The following is a 25,322-nucleotide window of genomic DNA, read 5'->3' on the forward strand; positions in this document are numbered from 1 at the left end:
TCCCCACCCCACTGTGGAAGCCGGGAGCCCCTGCTTGGGCGCAGCCACCTCCCTGACTCCACCCCGTTCTTCACTCATCACATAACTCTGCACTCTGGGACTGCAGGCTTCTCGAAAGCTGGGATTATGTCTTCCATCTTTCAAGCGCCGGAGTCTGGCTTCTAGGCATTTCATAAATGTGTGTTAGCTCAGGGATGAACTTTTTAGAGTTAGGATTTTAATTCTGGTCTTCTGATGTCATCACCTCCTGCCCCTTTTGGGAGTGTGAGTTGTAAAACCAGATAGTAGGAAGAAGCCTCTCCCAGGGGTGAGAGCTATAAAGGCAACCTCATTCCCAAATACTAATAAAATTACCTAAAGCACACTAGCTCTGCTTGTCCACTCTGGCAACAAAACCTTGCAAAATTCCTCTGGAATTTCCAAGACTAAAGGAAAGTGGCACCTGGGTGGCTCAGGGGTTAAGCATCCGACTTCAGTTCAGGTCATGATCTCACGGTTCATAGATCTGAGCCCTGAGTTGGGCTCTGTGCTGACAGCTTACAGCCTGGAGCCTGCTTCTGATTCTGTATCTCCTTCTCTGTCTCTGCCCCTCCCCTGCTCACACTCTGTCTCTGTCTCTCCCTCTCTCTCACAATAAATAAACAGTAAAAAAAAAAAAAAAAAAAAAAAAAAAAGACTAAAAGAAAGCTTTGGGGGTGCTTAGAGAGAGTGCTCTTTTAAAGTGTTCTATGATCACTAACGTCTCTGAACACAAGAAAGAGACAAAAGGGAGATAAGATAAAAATAGAGCAAATGAGGAACTTGTTTGTGTGGTGGCGAGCAGTGTTCTGATGGACCTGGGCGATGCCTGATCATCTGTTTTGACTCAGGGTTCAGGTCAGCTCTGGATTGTGTTCACATGGACCCAGCCTCACAGAGGAGAACATCCATCTGTAGGTTGTGCAAGAGCCAGGCTGCACACCGCCTCCTGAAACTCCCTCTCAGTGGTTGGTGATGGGAATGATTCTTTTTCCGTACTTTGCAGGCATGTCTGAAGTGGCAGTGACCTCTTAGCCCCGTGGATTTCGGCCATGCGTCATTTTACACCAGTGTGTGGGAGTTGGGATTTATGGGAGTTAACCTCGAGCAAAATACTTCTGGTGTTGTAGCAGGACCAGGGTAGGGAAAAATTGGTGGTGCCATTTGAGAAGACTGGAGAGAAGTCATCTCTTCTAGAACCATCGTGTGAAGATTTTCCTTATAACTTCCAATCTGTGGTGCTCCATTGGATTTTAAAAGAAATGGTGGATTTTTAAAAATTATTGGTTGGTTGCCTGTTTGGTAAAAATGATACATGCTTAGGATAAAAAATTTTGAAGTAATACAAGAAAGTATAAGAAAAAATATTTTTAGAAACTGCCTAATTCTACCACACAGTCAGCCATTGGTAAATTGGTGAATATTATTTCAGATACTCTCTATCTGTGTATATTGGTAGACCTATGGATGTCAAGAATAACTTTAGGAAAATGAGCCCATACAATTTATTCTATTTTAGAAGAGTTTACTTTAAAAAATTTAGTTAACAAATAAGAAGCTGAAATGGATTCACTTTAGTTACATGTTTTCTATTGGATTTTTAGACTTTCATCATATTCTTTTAATTTTACAATTTTTAAGGAGAGTAAAATGACCTGTAAATTTCTGGAATCACAGAGCTGGAAAGAAGGGCAAGAATAGGTCTTTTTTTTTTTTTTTTCAGCTTTCTGATTTTAGATAGGTCAACTGCAAATTGCTGCACTTATTTTTAAGCTATTTTTTTAAAGAACTCAAGGGATAAAGGCTAATTGCCTTCTTTTTTAAAAAAAAAAATATTTTTTTTGAGAGAGAGAGCAAGAGTGGGGAATGCATATACTGCACATTAAGCAACTGCCCAGTTACCCCAGTTAAGCGTAATTGTAAGGACGCTTAAAGGCCCAGGCTCTGGCCAACTCACCTTTAAGTCGTGAATATTGTTTCCAGTTTCCAGAAGGCTGTGGCAGGCCCTCCGTAAGAGTTTGTTAACCTTGGTCTTGGGAAGAAGATAGAGCAGTAGTGGATTGGATGGAATAGACTACGTGAGATACAAATGAGAAGAAAAAGGAAGGTGCTGGTGGCCAGGTGTGTTTAGAAAACATCGATCCTTAAGGGACTCTCATGGTTGAGAGGGAACAAGAGGTCCCAGGTCATGGCGTCAGAAAGAATGGCCGCCAAGGAAAGACAAATCCTGTAGAGTCTTCCCAGTAAAACCAGATTTTACTGATTGCCTCCCCCATGGTATTTTTTAACATGTTTCCCTGACCCCTGTATTCCTTGTAAGATAGTAGTTGGATCTGAAGGCTTCATGAGATTCCTGTCTGACATTTTTGGCAAGAATACTTCCTAGGGAGTGTTGTGTTCTTCCTGTTGTTCATGCTGTAACAAAATATCTTCTATTGACCTTGCTTGACCATCGATGCTTAAGCTCTTGCAGCTTCTGTATTCCAGATGAATATTTCCCCAAGAGAAAAAATGAGACCGTGCCTCCTTTCAGACTGAGAGTTTTTCACGTGGAACTCAGTGGACAGGCTTCAGGAAGTTAGTAAAATCTCTGAAACGGTGCAGAATTATCTTTGCATATTCATATGTTCACTATTCTGAGAGGAAGTTAAGCTTTCATTAGCTTGTTAAAGGAGCATATGAATAGAAAAAGTCAGAATCCAGTGGTGTAAAGCTCTAAAGGCCCATTCTTTCCTTGGCCTTTAGTTACCAGTAAGATGTGTAGGATTTTCTTTTTTTTTTTTTTAATTTTTTTCAACATTTTTTAATTTATTTTGGGACAGAGAGAGACAGAGCATGAACGGGGGAGGGACAAAGAGAGAGGGAGACACAGAATCGGAAACAGGCTCCAGGCTCCGAGCCATCAGCCCAGAGCCTGACACGGGGCTCGAACTCACGGACCGCAAGATCGTGACCTGGCTGAAGTCGGACGCTTAACCGACTGCACCACCCAGGCGCCCCAAGATGTGTAGGATTTTCATGTGTAATAGCAATGCAACAGTGGACTTCGAAATGAACCACGTGTATCGCCTCTGTCATACCCATCACTTTATAGACAGGAAACTAAAGAAGGTAGGTACTTTGGGCAAGGGCCCATGGCCAGTTAATGGCAGGGCTAGGACTAACAGAAGGATTCCATGATATTGTTGCAGAGCTCCTGATTCTCTCTACTTTATTATTATTTTTTATTTTTTAATGTTTATTTTTGAGAGAGAGAGCGAGCACTTGAGAGCAGGGGAGGGACAGAGAGAGACATGGACAGAGGGTCCAAAGCAGGCTCTGTGCCTGATGCAGGGCTCAAACCTATGAACCATGAGATCATGACCTGAAGTAGGACGCTTAACTGACTGAGCCACCCAGGTGTCCTACTTTATTATTATTTTTTAAAACCATAAAGATGATGCTTCAGATTCACTGAATTTTTTGCAGTTGTGGGATGTTGATAGATGCACGTGTTCATTTATAAATAGCCAGCTATGGTTAAAATGTTTCTGTTCCTTTTTTCTTCTACCCTTAAAGCTATGCATTTTGCCTCTGATTCCACTGCTGGTTAAACTCCATAGCCACAAATAATTAGGGTTAAATTCCTCTAATTTAATTCACTTAATTATTTATTTTACTGAGAGTTTACTTTAGAAGTGCTCTGGACTAGACTGATAAGACACAGTTCCTGCCTTCAAACATCCTTCATGGATCCGGGGGTTTGGGGTTTTGTTTTGTTTTGTTTTTTGCAAAGCCAGTACTCTGCCAGTAACACAGCCTGTTATGTGAGGATCTGTTTTGGGGTGCTTAGGAGCAGTTACTGATCTTTATTTACCCATTTATACCTTGAACTCAAAGTTGCCAGATCTCAGGGAGCCGTGGTAGGTTAGCATTATCACCACCAGAGAAAACCATATGTTCCTGGTTGTCAGGATCTTTTCACCTGATAGCAATGAAGTCATCCTCATTTGAGTGACACATTTGTCACTGAGTACCTCATTGTGGAGCTTGGGGAGAATGGGTTGGCCTATCCCATGATACTGGGAGGTGAGTCTCATATATCATCACCGTCACCTTCAAAAAAGGAGGCCCATCCCCTCCCTGTTCCCAGTTTCCTTTAACAGCTGCCACCAAGCCTTTCTGAGAAGGGAAGAGATGTTCCAGCCAGATAGCTTCTTTGAGAGGAGTGCCAGGGCAATCCGGTTTAAGCCTGGCTTTAGAAAGATCCCCGAGTCCTTTTACACTACCTCTGGCACGCCACCAGCTCTGTTGAGGTGATTTTTGTTCATTTGAGGCTCCAAAAGACAAACAGATCCCGTAGTGGGTGGGGAGCGCTAGTGCAAGACTGAAATGGTTTCATCTCTTCTTTTTTCTCCTTTTTATCATCTTAATCTGCCCAACTTGATAGGTCAACAAATCCCTTATACAAAGGTTGTTGTCACTGATAATCCTTGAATTAACCTGAACATTAGCTTCAGTGCTCTTGGGACGTTCCTTTCTTCTGCCATTTAAGGAGACATTTCGAGTAAGTGCGGTGTTGGTTTGCTGAGACATCATCTCACGCAGTTTGCCGAAGTCTGTCCTGGTAGCTTTTACCTTGAGTCCAGGGTGGTTCGTGTTGTGGCCAGGTCAGCGTATGGAGGGCTGTGGGAAGGTCCTTGCCCTCCAGAATTCTTTTCCACTTGATAGTTGTTGGTGCCTGAAATCCAACCACTTATTTGTTTAGCTCGCCAAAATCTTGCTTCCTATTAAAAAAATACTGGGGGGCACCTGGGTGGCTCAATTGGTTAAGTGGCCGACTTTGGCTCAGGTCACTATCTCTCGGTTCATGAGTTCAAGCCCTGAGTCGGGCTCTGTGCTGACAGCTCAGAGCCGGGAACCTGCTTCAGATTCTGTGTCTCCCTCTCTCTCTGCACCCCCCCTTAAAAATAAACATTAAAAAAATTCCTAATGTATTCATTTTTTTATTCATTTATCCATTCATTCATCCATTCCTTCAACAAATATTTATTGAATACCTACTCTAAGTGATGGGACAGAGAGCAACAGAGGATGATGGGATAAAGCTGGGGATACACACAGGTGCTGGGAAGTCCCGGACTTCCTGAGTATTTTGATCTTAAACATCAGAGTTTTCTTTTTTTTTAATTTTATTGAGAGAATTAAAAAAAATTTTTAATGTTTATTTATTTTTGAGACAGAGAGAGGTAGAGCATGAGTGGGGAGGGGCAGAGAGAGAGGGAGACACAGAATCTGAAGCAGGCTCCAGGCTCCGAGCCGTCAGCACAGAGCCCGACACAGGGCTCGAACTCATGGACCGCAAGATCATGACCTGAGCTGAAGTCGGATGCTCAACCGACTGAGCCACCCAGGTGCCCCAAATGTCAGAATTTTCTACAGAAAGATTTTAAACAGGGGAGTGCCGTGCCATGATTACATTTGTGCTTTGAAAAGATAACCCTGGCTGCCTTGCAGAAAATGCATGAGAGCACAAGTAAGCGTGTGGGGGGCAGCTGGGAGGCTCCTGCACCTACCCAGAAGAGTGATGATGGTGGTTCACTTATTATTTTTTGTAGGAGAATGATTTGGTGAAATATGCAAGGATATTTGAAGAGTAGTATAGCGTTAATTAGATTTTCTGCCATGACAAAGACGTCGGGGCGCCTGGGTGGTTCAGTTGGTTAAGCATCTGATTTTGGCTCAGGTCAGGATCTCACAGTTAGTGAGTTTGAGCCTCACATCGGGCTCTCTGCTGTCAGCATGGAGCCTGCTTCAGATCTTGTCTCCCTCTCTCTGCCCCTTCTGCGCTTGCACTCTCTCAAAAAAAAAAAAAAAAAAAATTAAAACAAAGAAAAAGAAGATGTAATAAAATTCAATTTATTATTGATTGTCATGGCATCCATAGTATATATGTGCTACATTGATCTTTTCTACAGGCTTATATCATAAACACAGTGTTGAGTATGCTATCTTAGTACATGTTTGATACACATTCTAATCGGTCTGCTTTTAGACAGGAATTAGACTAATTGTATAGTTGGCTAAAAGGATTCTTTTTTCAAGGCTCTTAACCTGTTTTATGGACAAGTAACTACTTGGGTGGACTCTCCATTACAGATGAAAGAATTTACACAGTAAAAGGAGATAGACCTGCCCGAGGTTGTCCAGTGTTGGTGGCACCAGGCCCCTGGAGCCCATCCCCTTCTTAACCACTGGCTTCAAATTTCAGGCTTGTATTTACTGTGACTTCCTCTGTGTTTACAGTATCTTTGCAGATTTATTTCTAGGTTGCTCCTTTTTATGTTTGTGGGTGACGTTCTCCTTACCTATTTTCCTGCTTGTCTTTGGTTTGGGAAAACTGGATTTATTCTTCCCCCACTCTCTCCTTTCTTTTGGTTAGGAATGATTGCTTTTTCTATGCTTCTTGTTTCAGAGAATTCCCTGCCCCCTTTAAAAATTATCCCAATGATGCTGTATCTATCTTTCTTTCTTTCTTTCTTTCTTTGTTTCTTTCTTTCTTTCTTTCTTTTTCTTCTTTCTTATCTTTTTAAAGTTTTTAATGTTTGCTTATTTTTTGAGAGAGAGATCGAATGTGAGCCAGGGAGGAGCAGAGAGAGAGGGAGACACAGAATCTGAAGCAGGCTCCAGGCTCTGAGCTGTCAGCACAGAGCCTGACACGGGACTTAAAACCATGAACCATGAGATCATGACCTGAAGCGAAGTTGGATGCTTAACCAACTGATCCACCCAGGTGCCCCAATGCTGTATCTTTCTTACGTCTTTGTTACAGTTTGGGTTAGTGGAAGGGGCTTTGGCTTGGGGGTTAAACACACTGGGCAATCTTAACCTCTTGGTCTCAATTTTCTTATCATTAAAATGGGACTAACAATCCTCCTGTAATTAATAGTGCTGTTGCTGGGAGTGAATGAATTAATGTACATACATGAGCTGTATAATCTCTATGTAACATACATACATGAACTATGTAATTGATATGTAATGCACATATAGAAATAATATAATCTGCATGCTATGTATGCACACATGCCATGCTATCTGTGTGCAGCCTACATAGATGAGCTATGTAATTGTCATGTAATATATGCATATGACCTTGTAATCTGTAAACTTCAGTGCATAGTTGAGGGTAGAGAGAAGTGATGATTGTAAACACTACTTGTCTGCCCTTCAGCCACGATCCCACAGGTCTTGAGACAGAGGAGGCCAATGAAATTGTCAGGAGGTCACAAGGGCTACATAAAAAAGCCTAGCCTAATAGGCATACCTCTGTCCCCTGATGAACTCAGAAATAAACGTTAATTGCAAGAGTTGACGTTTTATAGGCACAGTCCATGTAAAGGTCAGTCTACATTTATGCTGATGAATATTCTAGTTACTAGCTTTAAGTTCAGATTTTGATTCTGCCATCTGCTGCCCAACCCCTCAGGCCTCAATTTCCTCAAATGTGAACTGAGATTAATACTCACCTTGATGGATAAGGGGTTATTGTGGGAATTAAATTAGATAATTCATGCATTGCACATAAAATGTGCTTAGTGGTGCTATTACTAAAATGTGTGTGTGTGTGTGTGTGTGTGTGTGTGTGTGTGTGTGTGTGTATTAGAATAGTCTATTTTGGTCAAGTAAAATAAGCTGATATCATTCTATGCTCTGGCTTTGGCTATAGTTTGCTGGGGAGTTATATATATATTTTTAATAGATTGCTTTAAACTTGTAAATTTATTTTAGTATCCTTGGTGTCTTAAATTCTTCCTTTTCAGGGCACCCGGGTGGCTCAGTTGGTTAGATGTATGACTTCGGCTCAGGTCATGATCTCATGGTCAGTGGGTTCAAGCCCTGCATCAGGCTCTGTGCTGACAGCTCAGAGCCTGGAGCCTGCTTCAGATTCTGTGTCTGCCTCTCTCTCTGCTCCTGCCCTGCTTGCAGTCTGTCTCTCTCCCTCTCTCTCAAAAATGAGTAAACATTAAAAAAATATTTAAAAAATGAATTCTCACTTTTCAATATATTATATCCCAATTTCTTTGTTTGGTATATTTTATTCTTACTCCTACTATGTTATCTGCTTAAAGATATTTATATTTTAGGATATACGCTATTTCCACTCTGAGGAAGTTACCAGAGGATTCTGTATATTATATTGTGTTATAATAACTGAGGTTTAAAGTAGCATGAAGCACAGTAAACCCATCTTCTAGTTCTTCCCTAAGAAGGTTTGAATTTGTCCTATTTCCTTTGAGCAAGTGAAAACCATCCCCAAACACCTTTTGCTAGATCTCACTCCCCATTCTTTCCTTCCATCTCTGTCTTCCTCATTCCCCGCCTGGACCATGACCCTTTCTCTCTCCCCCTTTGTTCACTCCACTGTCTCCCCGAGTGAGAGGAGAGGTCGGGGAGAGTGGCCAGATTGGCCAGGAGGGACAGTATCATTCCAGCTAGTTGTCCTTTTTCTTTCATACTGAAATCATAACAGTCAATTAGGAAATAAATTCTTGCAAAATATATGTTGGATAAAAAAAGAAGAGGCAGTGTTGCATGATGGTTAAAAGTGCAGGGTCTGAAGTCACACAGTTCTGGGTTTGAATCCTGGCTCTGACGCTAACTATCCATGCAACTCTGGTAAGTTATGAATGTCTCTTGCCTGAGGTTCCTCAAAAATGAGTGGGTGTGCAGGAAATGCACATAGAGAACATGAACACTTTGTCTGGCACATTGAGAAGTACTCAGCAAATGTTAATTGTTGTTATTGTTGCTATAAAAAGGTGACCCCCGGAAGGTTATGGAGCATGTTTACATCTTCAAACCATTAGTTAAGCTAGAAGCCTGAATATATACTATCTTAACATCACTTGTGTTGCCTGAGGCTTGAAGCACAACACGGAAACTTGATTCGTTCGTGGATTTAAACACTCAGGACTTTGTTACCGTATGCATCAAGTTCTATTCTGGGTGTTGGTGTTTTATGGAGGTAATATATGAGACCTCTCTCTCTCTGCTTTTCCTTTGGTTTAGATGTAGGAGAGTGTGGCAGGCAGAATAACACCCTCCCCCCACCCCCAGTATGTTCATCTCCTAATACCTAGAACCCTATGACTCTGTTATGCTACATGGCAAAGGGGAGTTAACGTTGTAGACAGAGTTAAGGTTGCTAATCAGCTGGCCTTAAAGTGGGGAGATTATCTTGAAATATTCAGGTGGGGCTGTGTCTTTACAGGTGGAAGAGGGAGGTAGAAGAGAGTCAGCATCGGGGAAGGAATGTGGTAAAGGCAGAGCCTGAGCGATGAAGTTGCTGGCTTCGAAGGCAGAAGGGAGACACACACCAAGGAATGTGGGAGGCTGGAAGAGGCAGGGAAACAGGTTGTCCTCTAGGACCTTCAGTGAAGAACAGGGTTCTGCCAACAGCTTGTTTTAGCTCAGTGGGGCCGTGTCAGACTTCTGACATAAGGTAATAAATTTGTGTTGTTTTGAGCCAATTTGTGCTCATTTGTTACAGTGGGAATAGCAGATTAACATAGCAAGTGTGTGTGTGTGTGTGTGTGTGTGTGTGAGAGAGAGAGAGAGAGAGAGAGAGAGAGAGAGAGAGAGAAAGAGAAAGAGAGAGAGAAATACAAATAGGAACTCTAGTGACGGATTTTTGCCAAAGTTTAAATTGAAAGTGAGTAGAACATTTTCCATGTCATTTATAAAACATATATTTTCCCGTGTATCATATGGATTTGTACTTATTGGCACAATAGCCAAGATGGTTGTGGTGACTCTATTTCACGAACTCTGCATTATCCAACTTACAGGCGGATTTTTACTTTGCAAGTTGATTTAATTTTTTTTTTCAACGTTTATTTATTTTTGGGACAGAGAGAGACAGAGCATGAACGGGCGAGGGGCAGAGAGAGAGGGAGACACAGAATCGGAAACAGGCTCCAGGCTCTGAGCCATCAGCCCAGAGCCCGACGCGGGGCTCGAACTCACGGACCGTGAGATCGTGACCTGGTTGAAGTCGGACGCTTAACCGACTGCGCCACCCAGGCGCCCCATACTTTGCAAGTTGATTTATATTATACATCTCACAAAATTAAAAGAATTGAAACCACATCTCTGCTGAAACACTTCACAAATGATTTTTATTGAAAAGCATAAAACTACAAAAAATCAGGGCTTCTCTTGAAGAGCCAGGGCATACATGGGTACCAGAATTGGGATGGATGTGAATATCTGTTCTTCATTTGCAACCCAAGGCTGTCTCCCCTCCGATCCCCTCCTCTGGCCATAGCCCCTGAACTCCTGTGTGGACCTTCTCTCGGATAGAGTACCTGAACCACAGGTTTGTGTATCACTAATCGATGTTTACTGTGTTGGCTTCGTGTCATTAATATGAGGGGGTGGTGCTGTAGCTGGGGCACTGGACACGATGCCTGTGACCCACTCCCACTGAACATTCTGTTCTGTTTGGGGGCGCTGCGAATGACCTCTTCTTGGCTTATCTTCCTCTGCGGCCACATGAGCATGCCCATTTACCTCTTTCTTCCCTTCTTGTTTTGTCTGTGTCTCCCGGTGCCTCCCCCGAATTTGCCAAACATAGCATCTTCTCCTTTTACTAAACCTAGATCTAAACCTCATCTAAACCTAGTACATTTGATTTCACTTCTGATTGCTACCCCGCCCCCAACAATTTGTAGCCTGTGTTAAAAGGGACTCAGGGGGGGACTTTTGATATCCTATCCCGTCACCCTATATCCTGTTAATCTTAGGGTCACAAACAGAAAGTCCCCTGTGGCTTCTGCAACCCATGATTGATGTTGAAGCTACGACTCATCTGTGGGAAATATGAATAGCTGGCAGCCATCATTTCAACCTTGAGCTCACCCTGACTAGGAACAGGGTTAGAAATGAGATCTACGGTTTCCTGATGCTTCTCTAAATCAAGACCTCTTGGTTTTATGTCTGGTAGAGCTGAGCCATTCCATGCCAGACCTCAACCAGGAAACTTCCCATGAACTCAACCACCTAACCACTGTGTGTAGAATGAGATGAGATGGGAATGCCATCCGGTCAGGCTGCCTGGTCTCTGAGGCAGAGCTTCATGGGGTGACACTCCCTTTGTCTTAGACTCTTCTTAGGCTGGTAAGTTCAGAAGCATCATTTTGTTAGTGCACCAGAACCAAAGAGATTCTCAGGAGCCGACTCACAGTAACCTAATTCCTAGGTGCCAGATGAATGAGCCAGAATGCAAACTTTTTAATTTAACATCAAGAGATGGTCCATTCTGCAAGCATGAAATTCCCATCTGCAAACTGGAGCACCTTCTGTGTTGTGTCTGGGTATTAGAGAAACCAGGCTGTGATATGGAATTGGTTGGTAAAAAATGGGGCCAGAAGAGAAATGTGGGATCTTAAGGCCTGAGGAACGTGCCCTGACTGTCCATTGCACTAATGTGATCGAGTGCAGCCTTACTCCTTCCTGGATTGGGCTGGATGCAAACTCTGTCAAGTTGCTTTTAGGATTCGCCTTCTTCAGAACTCCATGACAAATATTTCTTTTCTTTAACTATTTGTGTCTTTGATTGGGCTACGGATATATTGTCAAATTTGAATGATTTAAAACCAGGGTATTTGGAGTGTGGAAGACATGAATTTGTTCCGATTTTAACTTGACCGTTTTGCTGAGCATAACATCAGCACAGTGCTGCGCAAGTTGGTTAACTTCTGTAAGCCCCGATTTTGTGAAGTGTGGATAATAATAGCATCGTGAGGTTGTTGTGAGGACTGAGTGAGGTAACTCAGGTGAAGCACTTAGCACAACGTCGGGCATAATATTCAACCGATGTTTAGTTGGCTGGAAGAAGCATTACTCTTCCTCCTTGTCGACTGTAGGACATGTTATGAATGCTGCACGTATCTCAGCACTTTATGTGTTGGTTGTTCTCGGTTAACTGTGACAGGTTTTGTTGGAGCCCCCCTGCTGCTTTCTCTGTTGAGTCCATTACCGGAGCCAGGGAACATCGGGACCAACAGAGATAAGGGCAACAGGATCTCAGAGAAGGACACCAGTCCTGTGTGGACTCCCCTGTCATTTCTGATCTCCACAAAAGTGATTCTGCTTATAAGGCTGTTCTCCCTCCGCCTCCTGGGACACCTTCTTCCTGTTGGCTGCCACAGAGTGAGAAGGTTGATATAGTATGGGGAGATCCTTTCCAACTGAGTACCGGAACATTCCAGAAAATAGAAGAGTTGGACCCGCATGTGGAAATCATTTCACTATGTAGATGTATATCAAAATGTTTTCAGTAGATACAATTTTTACTTAAAATTTTTTTTAATGTTTATTTATTTTTGAGAGAGAGAGAAAGAGAGACCATGAGTGAGGGAGGGAGAGAGAGGGAGACAGAGAATCCAAAGCAGGTTCTAGGCTCTGAGCTGTCAGCACAGAGCCCGACTTGGGGCTTGAACCCACCAACTGTGAGATCATTACCTGAGCCAAAGTTGGATGCTTAACCGACTGAGCCATGCAGGCACCCCTCCAATTTTTACTTAAAAAAAAAATAGACTCAGGTCATGATCTTGCATTTCGTGGGTTCGAGCCCCGCGTTGGGCTCTGTGCTGACAGCTCAGAGCCTGAAGCCTGCTTCAGGTTCTGTGTCTCCCTCTCTCTCTCTTTCAAAATTAAATAAACGTTAAAACAATTTTTTTAAGTAAATAGTAAAATAAAAAAAGAAAGGTTCCATCCTTAATCTGGTGCTTTCTTTAAGTTGTCAGGATGGCTTTGCTTGACAATGTCACTGTCAGCTCCAGTGAAATATTTCATTAGCCCGAGTGTGGTGGTTTTGCCAGTTGAATGTAGGTGTCTTAAAGCAGGATGGTGAAATCATACTCCCCACGTTATTGGGTGCCAGGCATGCTTAAGAGCTTTGCATGCATTCATTAATGCGGTCATCTCAACCCCAGGAGGTAGATGCTATTAATAGCCCCAGTTTAAAGATGAGGAAGTGGAGATACATAGGTTAAGTAACTTGCCCAAGGTCTCACAGTAGGTGGCAGGGCTGAGAATCAGACCCAACTGGTCTGGGGTCAGGCATCTGTTCTAAATCAACATGTGATTCTGCTTCTGGACCTGAAATGGCAGTGTTCTCTTCCAGCTTTTTCTAATGGCTTAGTAGGGACCACTTGTTCTGAATTTTTACCCTGGTCTCCTTTTCTCCCTCAAGTTACAGAGTTCTCTTAAATGGGCTATAATTTTTATGTGCCTTCCACTGTGAGACTTCTCTCTGCACCCACAAAAGCTATGCCAGGGATCAGGGAAGGTGGTCTTTTGGATGGTGGCAGCGATGGAGGAGGGCACAGTTATTTTCTTCTGATGGGTCAGCGGTACATGAGCTGACAAACATGTGCAGAGAGAAGACCTTTCTATCCTTACATACAAGTTGGGGATAGGCAGCTCTTTATAACCAACAATGTGGATTTGGAGAAATTCAGCCCAAAGTGTGGTCTCTGTAGGTCTTCTGGTTTAGTAGAGTTATGTTGCTCGTCTCAGGGCCACTGATATCAAGTAGGTAGGTCCAGTTCTCTCCAGGATAAATCTTAAGTACCTGCTGGACCCACTGGGCCACCGAAATGAGCTATAAAGCAGAGGGTTTTGCCCCTGGCTTAGAAACAAAGGCCTTTTTGATTTTTTTTCTCTTTATAGGACACAAAGAAGGGAGCCACAAACCTGCCTTCTTTCTAAGAAATAGTAAGATAAGGGGCACCTGGGTGGCTCAGTTGGTTGAGTGTCCAGCTTTGGTTCCGTTCATGATCTCGCTGTCTGTGAGTTCAAGCCCCGTGTCGGGCTTTGTGCTGACAGCTCAGAGCCTGGAGCCTGCTTCAGATTCTGTGTCTCCCTGTCTCTCTGCCCCTCCCCCACTCATGCTCGCGCGCGCGCGCTCTCTCTCTCTGCCAAAAATAAATAAATATTAAAAAAATTTAGAAATAGTAAGATAAACTTTAATCTCAGGTATTTTCTTCAGGTATACCAGTATGTCCATCTTAATTCTTATGTTGTTCCAGATAGAGAGGGAGGAGAGAGAGGGAGGGAGGGAAGAGGGGAGGGGAGACAGTGGAGGTGAGCCATGGGGAGGGGTGGGAGCAGCAGGAAAGCATGTTCAGAAACTTTGCTGCTGGTGACACCTTAACTGGAATATTTTGAAACATCGGCATATTACATATTTTCTTATGTGCGTATAAGGGGTGGCCTGGGGCTTAAAAGCATCATCTAAGAAAACCCTCCAAATATAATGCTCAACCTGAAATGATCATTTGACTACATAAACACTTTCAATGTTGCCAAATAGGGTTGGTTGTTCCCATTTGAACTGGGTGCGTGGGTTTTTCCCATGAAGCTTGTGAATCATTCATGAACACACCAGATCCTTCAAGCTAGCCAACCAGCCAGAGGATTCATTTCCTATAAAGGCATTTGATTACAGTGTTGAAACAGTGCATTCCAGGCTTGCTCGCACTGATTCTAACCATGGCATTATGTCATGGACGCTGGTCGCCTCAGCGTAGAAATTCTTCCTAGTACGAATGGGTGCTCTTCCCTTCTCTTCTGGGACACTTCCCATTTCTCCTGAATTTTAATCTCTTCCTCCCTCCTGTTTGGAGGTGGCATTTGCTTTTAAAATGCTTTGTATTATCAGAACGTTCGTTAAAAAAAATTTTTTTTAATGCTTTATTTTTGAGAGAGACAGAGAGACAGAGACAGAGCAGGAGCCAGGGGAGGGGCAGAGAGAGAGAGGGAGACACAGAATCTGAAGCAGGCTCCAATCTCCCTACACCTCCCATGTTTAGAAATAAGATTATGGATCACCAAATGGGTTTTGATACTCTTTCCCTTTCCAACACAGGCTCTAGCAAACAAAAAGCCATTTTGCTCTTTGGAGTCTATCCTTTGTAAGACTATGTCTTACCAGGACTTTATAAGACTTCTAGAAAAAGGAAACTGGAATTATAATTGCCTTACAGGACTGGGATCCACAGAGTTCTGAGTTTCACATATCTCTAATTCAGCCTAGTTTCTAACATTGGGAGTGTGGTACATGGGATACTTTGCTCTGAGTAGGAGGAAGAGATCCTATTTTTAGGATAAATTGAGAAGGGCATTGCTATATCAGCTCAAGGTTAGCCTGAGTCCAGCAAGGTTCCTAAACCCTGCATCCTGTTGGAATCAAAACTCAGAGCAGATTGAGCAACTCTGACTTCTCACCAACTGACTTCCCAGTTAGTGTCGCATGTACCTGTGGGGTCCACTGGGGACCATCACTGAACGAGACACAAAGGAAGAAGGTATTTTGGAAGGAAATGACAAATGCCTGGTTTTCAATTGGGGGACAAAACCTCCCTTCTGCATGGCCTTGTACAGCTTATAGGACCCCTTCGCCATTTTTATTCCACTTAGTCCTTCTAGCACTGCAGGGCCCAAGTTGTTCCGGCCCTTTTACTCAAGGTCATACACATAGACTGGGGTGAGACTCTCTCCTAGGTCTTCGGAGTCCAAGCCCCATGCTCGTCCCAAATTTCCCTCCTGCAGTCTGAGATGGAATGCAGTGAAGTGCTACCAGGGGTAATCTGGGCGTTCAGATGAGAAGGAAGTTATTGATGGGAAAGAGATCACTCTGGGAGTTCTGCATTCCACTCGCTTAGTGTAAGTTGCTACTTGTCTGGAGGAAGTGACTGCTGAGCCCAGAGTTAAACAATACTTTTGTCTTTGTCGTGGGCGCCAGCCATCAAGTGATATCTGATACAAACCCTAAGACTTCAAAAATGATTTATGCCGTAGAATTGCAGGCTTGATCACAGGAAGACTTTGTTCTGTTCTTTTTTTTTTTTTTTTTAATCCCTGAAAGCTGAGGACTATTAAAACTACAAAATCATGACTGGATCACTAAATTGACAGGGAAAGAATTTTGACATGCGATAATGACACAATTAAGTCTAGGGCTGTAGTTCAAAGCAAAGCTTATATAAAAATAACATTTGCATAGTGCTCTTCAGTGTACCAAGTAGCATGCCATAAACAATTTCCTTTGATCTACGCTACAAACCTGTCAAGTAGCCATGGTCCTCCTTTAACAAATAAGGAAATTAAATTTGAAAGAGGCTAGATGCTTTGCCCTGGGTCCTAAGTGGCAAGTTTAGGACGTCAGGTCTTTTGACTCCACATTCTGTATTTGGTTTGTCGTTATTTACTAAATCTTCTGGAAACATCGAATAATTTTTGTAGGGATTGACTGAAACCCTCTGGGACCTCCTGTGAGAAGTTTTGGTAATGGCGGGTACATAAATGGTATCTTCTCACTGTGTTGTCCTTGCAAGCAGCAACCATTCAATAATCAAAGTTATTGTGCAAAGTTGGTGGTATTAAGTCCACTTCTCTTTGATGGATGGATTGCAGGAGGAATCTAAGCTATTTTTTCATGAGCACCAGTCACAGGGAGAGGCAAGAGCAGGGTTATGATGTGAGAGTTCCAGCTCCCTGTCCCTTGTTACACAGTCGGAACCAACTCCCATTCCCTAAAGAATGGAAAGAGAAATAGCAAACATTTAATGAAAGGATCCACGTTATTCCTTCAAAATGCTCTAGATTCACTCTCCACAACCCTTCCTGAATCTTGATGAAAATATTTGGAGAAGCCTAATGGTTACAAAGTTTTGGAGAACACAGACATCTTCAAAAACACCTTGTGGAACTGAAGTATGCGAGCAGGGGTAACAGCAGAGTTCAACAGGATTTGGACTCACGACTATCTATCTATTCAAGGAAACTGAACATTAAAGATCTTTCCCCCATTCAGGCTGTTCCCATATAAGGCTTCTTTCTTTGGCCAAGGAAGGATTTTAGAAGGGAAGTTCACAGCTTTTCACCTTCATGGCCGAAACAATCCTAGAACTTGTCTGACTGGCTCTAATGAGGAATGTAAGTAAACAAGACCTGAGTAAACAAAAGAGAAATCTGCCCATCACCTGTGGAGTCAAGTAATGTAGGGCACCTTCCTGGGCACTTATAAACCAATGCCTGTCTCTCAGAGAAATGGGTAATGTGCTTCCAAAGAAATGACACATATTATCATGTTGACATTGCTTTGGATGCACATTACCCATTTCTCTGAGAGACAGGCATTGACATTGCAGAGGCTTAGGAAAGGGTCAGAATAAAAGATACTCTGTCTAGCAAGGCGGACCCACTGTGTTTGTTAGTAAGAAACGAAGTACCTTAAGGGACTGGGGACTTTTTAAGCCTTTTTGGTAGGAGCAAGTATTGGCCTCTCTTTCATGAATGAGGGTCATTGTCATCACCTTGGGTTGTTAGGCTTTGGCAATTCTGGGGATGAAGCAAGGCTGCACGTGCTCGTGAGAAGAAATGACTTTGCCATCCCTGATCTCCTGCGTGATGGTGAAGATTTTAACCAGTATTTGGGGCAGTACTCTGCAGGTACAGCAGAGCTCACGTGATCCGCGGGAGGCTGAGGATGATGTATTGTAAGCCGGGGCTGTGCATTCCATGGTGCTGGCCTTACTGGAAGGCTCACATGTGGTGACACACGGGTTACAGGGAAGCCTAGAAAAAACAGAATTTTGCCTGTGATTGAGGGAAGGTAAGGATGGTTGTGGAGAACAACAGCGGTGGGTAATGTTTCAACATGGTGTCACTCAAAACAAGTATTTCCAAATGCTTATTTGTTCATTTTGTTCTATCATTGGTGGAAGAAAAAGAATCAGACCAGATGCATGGTAAAGCAGCATCTTAGGCTTAGAAGCGTTAGATTCTGTAAGCTGCCATTGTGGACAATGCCACAGCACTGTGGAAGAACACCACTCCAGGGGTTCAAGACCCGGGTGCAGTCTAGCTTGTCATTTACCAGCTGGTGACCTAAGATAAGTCAAGGAACGCTCCTGAGCTTTAGTTTTTCATCCAGAATGGGTATAATGGGAGCTACGCTTACAGGATTGACAGTGATAAGGGATAAGTGACAGGATAACAGTGATAAGGGACAGGTTGAGAGGCTTATTATCTGAAGAAAGAAAGCCAATCAGGTGTTTTTCTTATCAGATGGCCTGAAACCCATCTATGGAAGAGTCTTTCATGCTTTATCGGGCAGCTTCTAGGTGCCTTCTGGGTGTATTTAAATGAAATTTTACACAATTGGAATCGGGAGCAGTTAACAGAACTCTTTTTAAGAAGCATCATCTTTTTTGGATGATTCCAGGCACTTTGGTATGTCGGAGCTCCTCAGAGGGACTAGCTTTTGTTAACATTGTGCTAGTATCATGTGGACATGCCAGTTATAAGAACTCTGTGAGCAGAGTCCACTGATTATTTGGGGGAAGGAAGTCTCCGTAACGGTTCTAAGTCTGCATCTGGGGCATTAGTGTGGACTGAGTTGCTTCAAAGAGCTTGTGCTCTAGGTCCGTCCCTTATGGGTTGGTTAGCTTATCATTGAAACACATTACAATTTCCATTTAAAAAAAAAAAGATGCTGAAATACACACATCTACATGCTGCTCTTGGCATCAAGGACAAGAGGCTGGAGATGGGCATTTCAGCCTGAACAGACTGTTCCTCCAAAAGGAGCAGGGTCGCCCTACTCAATTTCATGAAAGTTCATCTAGTGGGGGAAAATCTGTAAGTCACCAGGAATGTTTGAATGTTTGGGGAAACCATTGTTTTCCCTTGTACTTTTTAAAACCCAACATACAAGGAATTAACCTGGCGCGCTGGCTCTTCAAAATGACTCCGCTCAGCTAAGACCGCAAATTTGGACTAGGTTACAGTTGTAGGTCTCCAAACAGCACAGCCTGAGATCAGGTACCTAAAGTTCCCACCACTGGCAAGCAGATCAAAGCACATGCCCCCTATTGCCTAGTGGCAGTACACACATGTGTGTCAGCATATTTTCTCATAGTTGTTTTTATTTCACTTACTCGACATCCGAACTCTCCAGAAGGCTGCGGTATGTGGCAATCTCACACTCCAGCTGGGACTTGACATCCAGCAGAATCTCATATTCTTGGTTCTGTCTTTCTAGGGCACACCTGATCTCTGCCAGCTGAGCCTCCACATTATCAATCAGACACTGGATCTGGGCCAGTAAGGCCGTGTAGCGGGCCTCTGTCTCCGCCAGGATGCATTCCTGGGAATCTCTCTACCATGGAGGAAGAAATTAAGATTTGTAACGATGATTCATTGGAGCCTGGTCTCTTGTGAACTGTATCATTTAAAAAAATTTTTTGTGACAGGTACTAACGAATCTCCAAGCCCTCTTATTACTTCTTAACCAAAGAAATCCCAAACCAAAATGATCTACTCTGCTAAAGCTTGCTTCCTTTTATCCTCTTTATTTATTTTTGCTTTCCTTAAAGTACTCACTTCTCTTTCTCTTTCTTAATCACCTATCATACGACACTCTCCTACCTATGAGACAAACCAACAAACAAAAACGTCCAGCTTTAAAAACCTGTTACCGTGGCACTTCATTCTGAGAATATTTTTACCTTAAAGAAGAAGTTAGCAGCATTAAGCCATGAACAGTTCCTCAACTTGCAGGGCACCTGGGTGGCTCAATTGATTAAGTGCCTGCTTCTTGATTTCAGCTCAGGTCATGATCTCATGGCCCAGGTATGGAGCCCGGCATCATGCCCCACACTGAGATTGGAGCCTGCTTGGGATTCACTTTCTCCCTCTCTCTTTGCCCCTCCCTTGCTTGTGCTCTCTCTCAAAATTAACATTAAAAAACCCCCACAAAACAATTCCCTCACTGGATCCCTTCCTTTATAGAGTTGAAACTTTGATGATTACAATTCTTTCCTGATCCATCATCCTGTAAGTCTATGGATAATGCAATTTTAGGTTAGAATAACCTGTTATTTACATGGTTTTCCCAGTTTTCAGAGATGAGAAAACAGGTTCAAGAGGTTAAGTGAATTGCCCATGGTCACATGACTAGCTGGTGACAAATCTAGCTTTGGGGCAAGGTTTTCCAAATACCCTTCACATCAGAGCATTTAAATAATTCCCTACTTCACAGAGGCAGTACAATGGAGGCAGAAGTGGTTCCAGCTCTGGAACTGAATTCTGGCTCAGGCTCATCTCTTTTGTGACTTTTAACAAGTTACTTAATGCCTCAGGATCTCAGTGTCTCCATTCCTAAAATAGGCAAGGTGGCACTCACCTTGGATTTGGCATGGGAAAATCAGTTTAGCTCCCTGAGCCTTATCTATAAAATTGGCTTAATAATTATGCCACCTCCCTTATAAGACTATTTTATAAATTTGATAGTTTAGAAAAATGTTTTGCATGTAATACAATGCTCTTGTAGTGTTTCCCAAAGTGTACTCCATGGATCCTTATTGCCATGAGATGCTCTTAAAAAAGGGGGTCCACAGTCAATTAAGTTTTGGAATGCTGAATGCCATGTATCTCCTTGGAGATCCATAGTGTATATTAGCTTATTAAAGGTTTACAGGAAGTTACCCTGTTTAACCTTTGTTTACTCCAGCATTTCCCAGGCTTATCTGACCACAAGCCCTTTCTTGTCCATAGACTCTTTAACAAACAGAGGAACCTTTGTTCTGAGGGACACAATTTGGGAAACATTGCAACATGCAGGTGTCAGGGGCGATTGCCATCACTGCTGTGTTAGGCTTGGTCAGTTTCCTGGGTACCATTCGGTGCTGGGCCTGCAGTTCAATCTCCAGAGCATTCATGGTGCGTCTCAGCTCAGTGATGTCCTTCAGGCAGAACTGCTGCTGTTGAGAGCTGGTCACCACCTGCTGGTTCAGCCCCTCCATCTGAAACACAGTCAAAGACCATGCATATTATGAAGGAAACACGACTTTGATGGAAGGGTGCCTGGAAATGCAGGGTCAGCTATTCGGTTTTGACTTTTCTACCCTCCTCACCTGTGTGTTGAACCACTGTTCCAGTTCTCTGCGGTTTGTCTCCATGATGGACTCATACTGACATCTCATTTCTTGTAGAACCCGGTTTAGATCGACAGAAGGGGCAGCGGTCACTTCAATGTTGAGTCTGTCCCCAACCTGGCTCTGTAAGGAATTGATTTCCTATGGAAAGAAAAAGAATGTGAAGTCACTTGGTGACCACATGACACCCTTGTGTTCTTGTTTGTCTAACAGCAATAATTTAGCTTAATGGTATCTGAATGTAGCTCACAATAAAGGAATAGATGATTTATAGGTACTATTGAGAGGCTATAAAATAACCTAAGACTATTTCAAATGTGACTCTGTGTTCAAGTATGTGGAACATTAGAAGGAATTAATTAGCAAGTTCAGAGTCTTAAGGAATTTAGATCATTTCCTGGGATGGGTAATGGTGAAGCAGCATGGAGGTGGAGTTTATAATAAGAGATCAGAGTCTCTATGATGCCAATATGGGCTTTTGCCAATATGGACTTACAGCAATAGAGGCAGAAATCAGTGCAGGGATGCCTACAAAAAGATGGGAAACCTGTGGGGGGTTTTCCCCCCTAAATTGGGTTGCTCCCTTGTCTGGAAGATCTGGAGGGGGGAGTGGAGGCTTCAGATTGTGTTCTAGGCAGTGGATTGGAAACCCATTGGACCAATGGTAGTGGCAGTAGATATTCTCGGGCTGAAAAACAGAATAGTATCTACTCTTTGGGGACACCTTTTGTCAAGTTCAACTCAAAGGAATGGATGCTATTTTTAGAGGCTTAGCTTGTAATGACTCTCTTGGTTTTTCTCTTACCTCTTCATGGTTGTTTTTGAGGCTGAGGAGTTCTTCCTTCAGGGACTGGACTCGTGCCTCCAGGTCAGCCTTGGCGAGGCTCAGGGCATTCAGGATCCGCTGTAGGCCGTTGGCATCTGCCTCCACTCCCTGGCGTAGGGACACCTCAGCTTCGTACCTGCAAAAATGAGACACAAAAAGAAAGGCATTAAAATGCAGATGGTGTAAATCGAGCCAAGCAGAAGTCCCTTCCACATTTTCCTTTGGGCCTCTCATTTATTGTATTTCTGTTGTGGGCTTGATTCTCTTTAGAGGTGAGACCGTTTGATAAACATCACCGTTTAACCACTGTTCCCTTAATCGCTTTGCCAGCGGGAGGTCACATTGCTGTTCTTTGAGATGAGGGAATTTTTCCTCCTCCTGCCCCTGGAGGCAATGCAGAATTGGAGAGTGCAATGGATTAGGAATTAGAAAACTTGCATCCACATTTTAGCTGTGTCTTGCCCTAGGTGTATGTCTTTGGGTATAACAGAGCCCCATGCAACCACAGTTTTCTGGGAATTGATTTCCTATGGAAATCAATCAATCACCTTTAAACAAGGTGATTGCATATTAGCAGCCCTACCTGTTTTCCTGAATTACTGTGCAGGTAGTCAGATGGGTTCATAAACTACAGGTAGTGTATACATGTGAGTGGTTATTAATCTTTATCATTTACTGGATATGAAGGTCTTTTCTGGGCTGGTGCTGACATGGTATGGGGCAGGAAGGTTAGCAGATTTGGGGATACGCTTCTTGGGAGTGTGTCACATCAGATGCAGGGTAAATTCTGTCGTGAATGACAGCGCTGGATGGGCTTACTTGGCTCTCAAGTCATCAGCAGCCAGTTTGGTGTTGTCAATTTGTGAGACCAGTCTGGAATTCTCAGCCTTGGTACACAAGATCTAGAATTAAGAAATTGTACACACAAATGAGACAAACACCAGGATCTTCTTTAAAAACCAAGGTCTTGTGTGTGTGGCGATTAATGGGGTGGGGGTGGGGGCCGTTAGGTTTTCCATTGCTATGCTTAGGAAGCTTGGGGAGGGGGGCTTTGGAAAGTCAGATTTTTTGGTTATTTTCCTAAAAAATCAACAGAAACTACTCCAATAAAAACCTTGCATATGTTTTCCTGCCAAAATATAAAATCCATCCTCAATTTGCATCCTCTGGAATGTAGCCACCATGCAGGCAAGGACTTTTTAGCTCACTGTTATTTTCCCAGAGCCCAGAGCAATGTCTGGTATTTGTTGGGGGTGCTCAGTAAACACTTGTTGAACAAATAAAGTGGAGTAAATCTGGCATGTGTAGCTGCAGTACATCACTCTGATCAGGAAACAGGTTTGATGTTGCAAGAAACCGTGGAAACAATTTGGAGATGATGAAATGAGCATAAGAGGGGAAAAGAGTGGTAATGGTAGCACACTGGATAAAAAGTAAACTGTTTAGGCACTTCTTAAAACAAAATGCTTTTCTCAGGTCCCTGTTTTTCTTTCTAATTTTTGTTAAAGAAATGGCAGCAATTAGGGCGCCTCGGTGGCTCAGTCGGTTAAGCATCCGACTTCGGCTCAGGTGATGATCTCGCGGTTCGTGGGTTTGAGCCCCGTGTTGGGTTCTGTGCTGACAGCTCAGAGCCTGGAGCCTGCTTCGGATTCTGTGTCTCCCTCTCTCTCTCTGCCCCTCCCCTGCTTATGCTCTATCTCTCTCAGAAATAAATAAACATTAAAAAGTTAAAAAAGACAAAGAAAAAGAGAAAGAAAGAAAGAAAGGAAGGAAGGAAGGAAAGAAGAAAGAAAGAAAGAAAGAAAGAAAGAAAGAAAGAAAGAAAGAAAGGAGGAAAGAAAGGAGGAAAGAAAGGAGGAAAGAAAAAGAAAGAAAAGAAAGAAAGAAAGAAAGAAAGAAAGAAAGAAAGAGAGAAAGAAAGAAAGAAAGAAAGAAATGGCAGCAATAGGTTGTTAACACATTTGGGACCGAAGCTATCTGGTTGTAACAGCAGAACCTATCTCTGGAAGATGAGTAAGTATACAACTCTGAATATTGCCTCAAGATGACAATTTCATTCAAGAGATTTTCTTATTCTACAAAATATTTTTTTTCCAACATAAAATGAACTACAAATATTAAAGTTTAGCACATGGCTATTGCTTGGAGAGTGTCATTACACAACTTGATTATACACATTCCTAAGAATCTTACCTTCTGCTGGAGCTCCTCGATGGTAGTGTAGTAGGACCTGTAGTCAGGACATATGACACAAAGCTCTTTGCTACACTCCTCCTGGATTTTGCACTCCAGTTCAGTGTTCTCTTGTTCCAAGATCCGCACCTTCTCCAGGTAGTTAGCAAGGCGCTCGTTCAAAATTTGCATGGTCTCTTTCTCTTTACTGTTGATACCTTCACCACACCAGTCGCAGTCATCCAGAGGGGGACAGGCACCGAAGTTGTTAATCAAATAGATGGGTGTGAGATAAAAGCAAGGAGTAGGGTGGCAGCTGTTGGCTTCGAGACCACCATATTGGCAGCTGGTGTTGGGAAAGATGGTCCTAAAATTTGTAATCCTAGAGCATCTTTGGTGTGGCGTTGAAGAAGAAATAGTTGTTGTACAGCCTTTGGTATCCATGGTGTGTACCCAGTTTTGGTTTATTTCAAAAATCTGTGGTCCAGATCGAAAGCTCAAGCAACCTCGACTAAGTCTGAATTCCAAGCTCCTTGACTATTTCCTCTTTGAAGTGCTTATATAGCCTTTGCTGTAGGTGGGGTCATGGCTGGAAGGATGTTTTCCTTTCTACTGTTTATATCAAATCCCATAGGAACATCTCATTAGTCTGCTTTTTACTTGCCTGAGAAGAGTTACTTGTCTCATAAAAATGTGCATTTAGGCTGTTACTAAGTTATTACCCATCACAACCACTACCTGTCATTGGATACAGAGCTTCACATGAAATCTTCAAAAGGAAATGCCATCACAGTTCTACCAGCATCCATTATTAAGCAGGTGTGAGCATATGAAGTTCATTAAATCCTTGTTGACCTCTCCACCTGGCCTAAAGCTTGATCAGCAATGAGTTCATCCTTCTTTTCCTTTCTTCTCTAGAAAAGGGAAACTATTAATATCTAATAATTATTGGTGAACTCAGAAATCAGTATTTTATTTTGTTCTGCCCAACTGATTTTCCATTTTCATTGTTCAGACGTTGTGAGTATGGGTTAAAATGTGAGTTTTAAATAAGACCCCTTTTTTTAACGTTTATTTATTTATTTTTTTGGGACAGAGAAAGACAGAGCATGAACGGGGGAGGGGCAGAGAGAGAGGGAGCCACAGAATCGGAAACAGGCTCCAGGCTCTGAGCCATCAGCCCAGAGCCTGACGCGGCGCTCGAACTCCCGGACCGTGAGATCGTGACCTGGCTGAAGTCGGACCCTTAACCGACTGCGCCACCCAGGCGCCCCAAGACCCCTTTTTTTAAAGATGATTGCTAGATTCCTGTTTCA

The 25,322-nt window shown here is 43.0% G+C and overlaps 1 protein-coding gene and 1 long non-coding RNA gene across 7 annotated transcripts in view; one reads left to right on the forward strand and one right to left on the reverse strand.

Moving 5' to 3' along the window:
* Positions 1–25,322, forward strand: part of LOC121044970 (uncharacterized) — a 149,969-nt gene that overhangs the window by 111,659 nt on the left and 12,988 nt on the right. The gene's annotated exons all lie outside the window — the stretch shown is intronic.
* KRT39 (keratin 39) lies at positions 16,458–24,450 on the reverse strand. The gene is made up of 8 exons (XM_040497481.1): positions 24,028–24,450; positions 22,654–22,736; positions 21,814–21,970; positions 20,988–21,149; positions 20,751–20,876; positions 19,011–19,231; positions 17,385–17,646; positions 16,458–16,601 (listed from the first exon to the last, which is right to left on the reverse strand). The coding sequence occupies exons 1-7, from the start codon at positions 24,448–24,450 to the stop codon at positions 17,394–17,396; spliced, it is 1,425 nt and encodes a 474-aa protein (XP_040353415.1). The 3' UTR covers positions 16,458–16,601; positions 17,385–17,393.

This window comes from Herpailurus yagouaroundi, unplaced genomic scaffold (assembly GCF_014898765.1).
Source record: "Herpailurus yagouaroundi ecotype Mexico unplaced genomic scaffold, PumYag 189, whole genome shotgun sequence".
Lineage (NCBI taxonomy): Eukaryota > Metazoa > Chordata > Mammalia > Carnivora > Felidae > Herpailurus > Herpailurus yagouaroundi.